General features: G+C 55.1%; 1 protein-coding gene across 1 annotated transcript; it reads left to right on the plus strand.

Moving 5' to 3' along the window:
- The first annotated feature begins 1,152 nt into the window (after positions 1–1,152).
- Positions 1,153–3,692, plus strand: LOC101988223 (carbonic anhydrase 15-like). The gene is made up of 8 exons (XM_013354752.2): positions 1,153–1,219; positions 1,394–1,429; positions 1,822–1,992; positions 2,417–2,577; positions 2,659–2,751; positions 3,037–3,103; positions 3,204–3,367; positions 3,480–3,692. Exons 1-8 carry the CDS (start codon positions 1,153–1,155, stop codon positions 3,690–3,692), a joined length of 972 nt encoding a protein of 323 aa, XP_013210206.1.
- Positions 3,693–7,714: the final 4,022 nt, after the last annotated feature.

Genomic DNA, 7,714 nt, shown 5'->3' on the forward strand with positions numbered 1-7,714 from the left:
TTTTTTTGTTTTGAAACTCTGCATAGCCTTGGCTGTCTTGGAATTCACTAATGTAGACCAGGCTGACTTTAAACTCAGAGATCTGCCTGGCTCTGCCTCCTGAGTGCTGGGATTAAAGGCATGCACCACCATGCCTGACATCGTATTTTAGTTTTTATACTTTGTGTGTGTGTGTGCTCACGCTTGTGCCTGAATATATTTATGTGCACCACATGCATGCAGGAGCCCTCAGTGATCGGAACCCAGGAACAAGAGTTACAGCTGTAATCAAACTTGCTGTCCTAACAGCCTTTCCCACTAGCTTGGAAGGGCAATGACAGAACAGGCTCTCACAAAGCCTGACAAGAGGTCAGGGTTAGGAAGGAACTGCTGAGTCCTTTGATTGGAATTGGGAGCTTCAATCCCTCAACACGTCTGGGAAGAATCTGGTCCTCCAGCAATTGCTATCTTTGTTTTTGCAGCGCTAAGGATAAATGCAGGAACACGTGCTAAGCAAGTGCTCTTCCACTGCACTACCTGGGGCGATGGGAAGGAGATGCTGAGTACTGGCATACCCAGAGGGACAGGTCTCCAGCCCGCTCCCTGGTAATCATCAGTAGGACAAATCTTCTCATACCTACAGACACATGGTGTCCAGAGTGCCTGAGACTTGGGCAAAGGGACTTGAGCTACTGCGATATCCCCACCACAGAAGGGCTGCAGCTTCTCCCAAGACTTTTAGCAGAGTGATCCTCAAACAGGAGCATCAGCAGGAAGGCAGCTGTGGACCTGGACTTGGGACAGGTTGGAGTCTTGAGTTTGTAATAAGGCAAGAAACATTCATGCCTTCTTTCCCTAGCCTCTTAGTCTTGGTCACTAGTCTCCAAAGTGCCCTTAGTGGCTTTGGCATGTCACCCCGGGTCCCTGTCTCTCATTGCTTCTGCTGTAAGAGAATAATAATCAGACAGCCTTCAGAATTAATGCTATTCCACTGGCTGACGCAGCCCTAGACCAGCTCCAGCCCACCTCTGTTCCTAGTGGCCCTACCTGGGCCCCACCCACTCCGGCCCTCTACAGCCCCGCCTCAGCAAGAATGAGCAGCTTTTCAAGTAGCCTGGGCACACGTTTCTTGTCCAGTTTTCAGTTCTCCAGAGTCACAGCCCCTGCTGCATCATGTGGGCCCTGGGCTTCCTGCTCTGCTTTCTTCCTTTGCAACCTGTGGCACAGGTGGACTCCGAGGGTGAGCACCAAGGCCCTGCCTGTGTGGGCTTAGATCTCCCTGACACCATGTAGGAGATGGACAGGGGAACAACCTCTCCTGGCTAGCCTGACCCCATTCCTGATCTCAGGCCAAAACTGAACTTTTAAACTGCCACGTGGACTAAATAGCTCAGTCCTTGCCTCCTGCCTGCAGGTACCTGGTGCTACGACTCCCAAGACCCAAAGTGCGGTGAGGACAGTGTGACAGGCTATGTGGATCTGTGTGGTCTCTACTAGCTCCTATGCTCCTAAGGACTGGGCACTAAGCAGCAGGCACACTATCATCATGTGTGCCTGCTGTAATCCATGGTCAGGGTCTGTGAGCCTCGGTGTGGCCAGGGGGTGGTCCCCAACATGAGTCATATCCCACATCTGTCTACCCTGTGTATGGGGCAGTCTGTCTGCAGACTTGCTCAGTAGCTAAGTCAGATGGGTCTAGAGAGCCACTGTGACCACTTGTGGAGGGAGGATGGAGAGAAGACAGTCCTCAGCTGGGGATGTTTGGGTTATGGGATCCACCCTCAGTGCATTCCCAGACAGCTTCCTTGGCCCTGCTGCAGATCTCAGGCTTTGTCTCCTCAGGCCCTACTCACTGGAAGGAGCTAGCACCTGCTTGTGGGGGCCCAGCCCAGTCCCCTATCAACATTGACCTTCACTTGGTCCAGCGGGACTACACTCTTGAGCCCTTCATCTTTCAAGGCTATGATTCAGCACTTCTAGACCCGTGGACCCTGGAGAACGATGGCCATACAGGTCAGCATCATAAAGTCAGGACCAAATACACAGAGCCAAGAAGTTCGCAGCTTTCAGGAATCTTACCCATACACAGGGATCAGGACACACAGAGGAGCTGAGAAAGCAGCTTCTCTAAAGATCTCACCACCCCACCCCTCCCAACACACACAAATGGACAGACCTAAGAAGCTATGAGAATGTGACACACATGAGAATCTAAATCCTCATGAACAAAGCAGAGGAGGCTCTACACACACTGTAGGGAGGTGGTAAGAACCTGCCTATAAATGAAACTTGCCATGGCCAGTTTCACACCTAGATGTCAAGATGCTGGAAAGAAATCAAGACCCTCATAACTGCACTGCCAGGGGCAGTTTGATTTCCACAGCAGGGGAGTCTGCTGGGGGGGGGGGGATAGACTCATACGCTCCTCCACCTTCAGTGATACTGCGAGTAAATTCCTGTCAGCAGAGCTGCCCGGTCATCCAAGGGGCTGGGCTGCCATCACCAGGGTACCGGCTGCTGCAGCTGCATTTCCATTGGGGCAGCCCAGGGCACAGAGGCTCAGAGCACAGCCTGGATGAGAAGCACTGCTCTATGGAGGTGGGTTCAAGATGACCAGAAGGAAGGTGGGCTTAGGGAGCAGAGGGCTGCCGGACACCACCTGTGGTCTGTATTTCCTAGATGCACATGCTCCACATGAACACGAAGTACCAGGATTTGAGGGAGGCACAACGCCACCAGGATGGGCTCGCCGTGCTGGCTGTGCTGTTGGTGGTGAGGAAGGGGCTGTGTGATTCCATGCTTGTTTCCCGAAAGAGGGTCTTGGAGAGCAGGGATCTGTTTGAAGTCTGTGGGCCTCATTGGACTTAGGGATTTTTCAGGGGGTGGGGGCCAATGGAGTGTTGATGGACATCGTGGGAAGAGACCTTCCTCGCTCCACCCCAAGATCTCCCAGACCATCTGGGCCCTTCCTACTGGTGTCCCAACTATCCTGTCTCATCTTTGGAAACACACACATACACACAACTTCGAAGCCCTTCTCACTGGAATTCTCCCCAGGAGGAGGACAGGGACAATACCAATTTCTCTGCCATTGTGTCTGCCCTAAAAAATGTATCTTCACCTGGTAAGGAGCTGCAGGGTCCCATCTGGGCTGGAAGGTAGGTGGGTGAGGAACAAAAGCAGGGCGGGGTGGGGGGAGTTCCAGCTTCTCTCCCGCCACACAGGGGTCTCTGTGAACCTGACATCCTTCCCTCTGGCCTCCCTGCTGCCAACTGCCTTGGGGCTTTTGCGCTACTACCGATACTCCGGGTCTCTGACCACGCCAGGCTGCCAGCCAGCCGTGCTCTGGACAGTCTTTGAAAACCCCGTACCCATTGGCCAAGCACAGGTGGGAGCCACTACCCCTACCCGATGCCAGGCTCCTTCCCACAGCATCAGTTACCACCCCTGCCTTCTCTGCCCACCCCGTGGCGTCTTGACCTATCTTTACCCACCCTTAGGTAGCCCAGTTCCAGACCGTGCCCCAGACTGGGCCACCAGGTTTGCACCCCAGACCGCTCATGGATAATTTCCGCCCCCAGCAACCTCTTGGAGGGCGCAGGGTATGGGCCTCTCCTGGAGCATCCATCCGGTCCTCAGTCCCTATCCTGCCCTGTTTGCACCTGGCTCTTTTGGGCTTGGGAGTCGGCCTCGGGCTCTGGCAGGGGCCCTAGGATCCAGGGGTGACTCCTGCTTCCACAATAAATGATGCAGAGTGACTTTGGCCTGATGTGGCTGGGAAGAGGCGTGTGTCTAGTGGTCAAGGGGACAGTGGGGAGAGAATCCAACCCCAACCTCAATGCAGCCTCAAAGTCCATACAACCGAGAGGCTCCTGAGTGACCGCCCTTTTGCCCACCTCAATCATGGAAACTTCTTCTAAAACTGAGACCCACTCAGCTATGCAACTCTGACACCCACCTGCATCAACATGTTATTTTGAATCTCACAGTCAACGGGAAGGGAGAAAAGTAATACATCTCAAAAATGCCACCTATACCAGAAATTACATTTATTTTAAAAACAAGCTGGGTAACCAAAAAAGGGGTTTGCATTAAAATGATGATCCTCATTGAGACCCCAAGCCAGTCCTTGAGAAAAAGCAGGCTCCAACAGAAGGCACTAAGTTGGTTGCATTTGGTGACAAAGTGCTATGAAGCCACTCCTGCTGACACTCTGGGGAAATCAGTACCCTGTGGAATGTTTTCTAGAGAGAAGCTGATGCTGGGTGACTGTTGGGAGAGCTGAGTGAAGAAGGGCTGTGTCCTTATCACGGTCCGAGGCTGAGTCCAAAGGATACTGACAACGTGACGCTACGGTGCGAGAGTGGCCCCATTATCAGAAAAGTAGTGTTGGCTAGCAAACTGATGTCCGGATCATGCCATGTAGAGGTGTATATTCAAGTGGCGGTGTGTCAGCTACCTAAGTCCCTAAAGTCTGTTACACAGTGCTATTCTAGTGCATGGAGGTCCTGCCTACCCCTAGGACTTGAAAGAAAAAAAAAGTGCAACCATTTGCTTCCAGGCTGCAGATCCCTTGGCTCTGCCAACTCCATAGCAGTCACATTCTGGTCCAGATTCTTCCCTGGCTTCAAGACTAAAGCAGGCTCTACAGAGCAGCCTCAGTCCGGGGTAGTGCAAAGCCATCTACGCAGCCTCTGCCGCCAGCCCTTTAAATAATGGTGCATCATTGGCGGCATCTGGGGAGTCCGTATAGGAGGACCAATTTACTCCCTTCTGGGGCCTCCAGAGCCCCTCAATCTCCTCCGCCTTGTGCAGCCGTTGGAGGCACTGGGGTTTTCTTGTGGTTCTTCCGGGCCACGGCTCGGTTTGCCAGGCCGTCGGCTGGGGCGTCCGGACCGTTCTCCGTGGCCCTCGAGGCTGAAACCAACGAGTTCACGGTGCCGAGGGCCCGCAGCAGGGTGGGACCGCGGGGCTCGCGGCGAGCGGGCGGCGGTGGCGGCGGTGGCAACAGAGCTCGCAGAGCGTCTAGCTCGGTCCGCAGCTCCGCGCGCAGCGCCTCGAGCCCCGCGCCCAGCTCCGCACGCACGGCCGCCAGCCCCTCCTGCAGCCGCCGCTCGCTCACCTCCAGGACACCAGCGGGATAGGTGGCGCCGCCGCGCGGCTCCCCGCACACCGAGCACACCGAGCCTCCGCTGCGCGCCTCGCTCCTCTCGCTGGTCCCTGCCGCCCCGGCTCGAGCTCCCGCGCGTTCCACCAACCGCAGCAGCCGCGGCGCCTCGGCTCGCCCCGCCGCCTCGGCCCGCAGCTGGCCACGCAGGCGAGCCAGGCGGCCCGGAGCGCGGATATCTTCGGGGACCGGCCCGTTGGGCTGCGCGCTGGGGTCTTGCCGGCGGCCTACGCCTCGCCTCAGCGCCTCTTTAGCGCCGTACACAGTGCGAGCCTGAGTCCACGAGCGCCCGGGCTCTGCCGCCATGCGCTCTGCACCACACCACACTCTGACACCACGCTCTGCACTTGCACCACACTCTGACAACCCAGCAGAGAGGACCTGGGCCCCAGCCTGCAGCCTAGCGACCGTGGGACCCGCGGGAACGAACTCCTGGGACGTCTGCGGGAACGACCAGGCCTGGGGGAATCCCGGCAGGGCCAGATCCTCCAGGGAGGCCGCGGGTTGGAGTAGAGCTGTGCCAGTAGGCAGGGGGATTGAAACTTGGCCCTAGAGACCATGTTGTAGGCTGGAGCCCCTATATGGGACTTAGGTTGGTCTCTAGGCAGCGGCAATAGCACATGGCGCAATGGCTGCTAAAGCCCAAGACACCTTAAGGCCAGAAACAAAATCCACCTCACCTCCTCTCCGTGCTGTCCTGGCCACAGCAGGGCAAGCCTGGGCTGGATAAGGATCAACCTCCTCCTTCAACTCACAGTCCAGGTGGAGAGTGTGTGTGTGTGTGTGTGTGTGTGTGTGTGTGTGTGTGTGTGAGAGAGAGAGAGAGAGAGAGAGAGAGAGAGAGAGAGAGAGAGAGTCCTAAGCTAGCCAAACACTCTACCTGCTCTACATCCCCAACCCAAGCCACTTTAACTACTCTATCTCTTGTGTCGTGTCTACCGCAGTCCACATCCAGCCACAAGACTCCATCCTGTCACTGGCGTCTCCAACCCCAAACTCTTGCCCCTCTCCCCAACCTTCTGAGGGGCGCCCTCACCCTAGCATGTGCCTATTCCTAGAGACGGCTGCGCCCCAGCCCATCTCATCCTATGTCCTCCCATATTCTGTTTAACCAAACAACCTAACTAGCCCTCTGGGCCTTCACATAGAAAAACCCGGTGCCCCTGCCCTCTGCTAAGTTTCTCCTTATTCCACTGCTACACGGAGCCTTCCTTGACCACCTAAGAGTCGCAACTAGTAACAGGAGCCTCAACCACAAGCAAGTAACTTTCCCAACATTGCGGGGGTGGGGGCAGGGGCAGGGGCAGGGTAGTGAAAACAGGGTTTCTCTGTGTAACAGCTCTGACTGTCCTGAAACTGACTTTGTAGACCAGGCTGGCCTTGAACTCAGAGATCCTCCTGCCTCTGCTTCCCAAGTGCTGGGAGTAAAGGTGTGCGCCATCACCGCATGGCAGACATTTTGTCCTTTAAACGCGGTCTCCTATAGCTAAAACTGGTCTCAAACTCTGTATGTAGCCAAGAATGACTTTGGATTCCTGATCCTCCTGCCCCTCGAGTGCTAGGATTACAGGTGTGTGTCACTATGTCCAGTTTATACCGTCGGTGCTAGGGACAAACCCAGGACTTCATTCCTGCTCAGGAGCCGCTCAACTGAGATACATCCCCAACTGGCTTGGGCTTTTGTTTAGTTTTTTTAAGATTTGTTTTTTTATTATTTCATGTGTATGAGTGTTTTGCCTGCATGTGCGTCTCTGTACCACATATATGCTCACAACTGGAGGAGGTGGTGAGCCTCCAGGTGGATGTTGGGAATGGGGCACTGAAGCCTGGTCTTTCACAAGTGCCTTTAATCACCGAGCCAACTCTCCAGCATGTTGTTGTTTAGTTTGGAGAAAAAGACTTGCTATGTTGCCTGGATTGGTCTGGAACTCCTGTCCTCAGGTGTCTCCTGCGTCAGCCTCCAGAGCAGTTGGGACTGTAGGCACGTACCATTACACTGATTCTAGATGACTCTCTGCCCCTCCTCCACAGTGAGGCACCTGAGCCCATGGCTGGCTCTTCTGGGTTGAGTCTGGCACTGGACTAGGTCCTTAGTGTTGCTAAACGTGTTGAATGTTTGGCGAGGGAATAACTATGTGGATGCTCAGGCTTGACCGCTCCTACCCACCCTGGCCAAGTTCCTGCCCTTGCTAACCTTTCATCCCCGACTGTCTTTATTATCGTTTCGCTTTCTGTGGAACCTCTCACTACTGCCCTGGTTCATTGCCACCCCTGCACTTGTGTGTGGCACAGTGGGTTATACATCCCTCTAGAGGGCAGCATCTCCCTGCCTAGTGTTCTCATTGTACCCCTGGGGCCTTGTTAGCACTCTGGGTGCTCCGTGCCCTGGGACCTCCCAAGAAAATTATAAGGAGAAAGGGCGCTGCATGGATCCAGCATGCTGGGAGGAAGCCTTACTCTGAATGCCCAGGTGCGGAGAGGCTAGCCTGTGCACCTCTGTACCTGCACGTGTGTGGAGAGGCTAGCCTGTGCACCTCTGTACCTGCACGTGTGTGGAGAGGCTAGCCT

This window comes from Microtus ochrogaster, unplaced genomic scaffold, assembly GCF_000317375.1.
Source record: "Microtus ochrogaster isolate Prairie Vole_2 unplaced genomic scaffold, MicOch1.0 UNK68, whole genome shotgun sequence".
NCBI lineage: Eukaryota > Metazoa > Chordata > Mammalia > Rodentia > Cricetidae > Microtus > Microtus ochrogaster.

Excerpts from the sequence above, each read along its gene's own strand:
- LOC101988223 (XM_013354752.2), top strand. The coding sequence starts at position 1,153 with ATGTGGGCCCTGGGCTTCCTGCTCTGCTTTCTTCCTTTGCAACCTGTG. Across the intron at positions 3,104-3,203 it reads AAAAAATGTATCTTCACCTG|GGGTCTCTGTGAACCTGACA; the intron begins GTAAGGAGCTGC and ends CCCGCCACACAG. Across the intron at positions 3,368-3,479 it reads TACCCATTGGCCAAGCACAG|GTAGCCCAGTTCCAGACCGT; the intron begins GTGGGAGCCACT and ends ACCCACCCTTAG.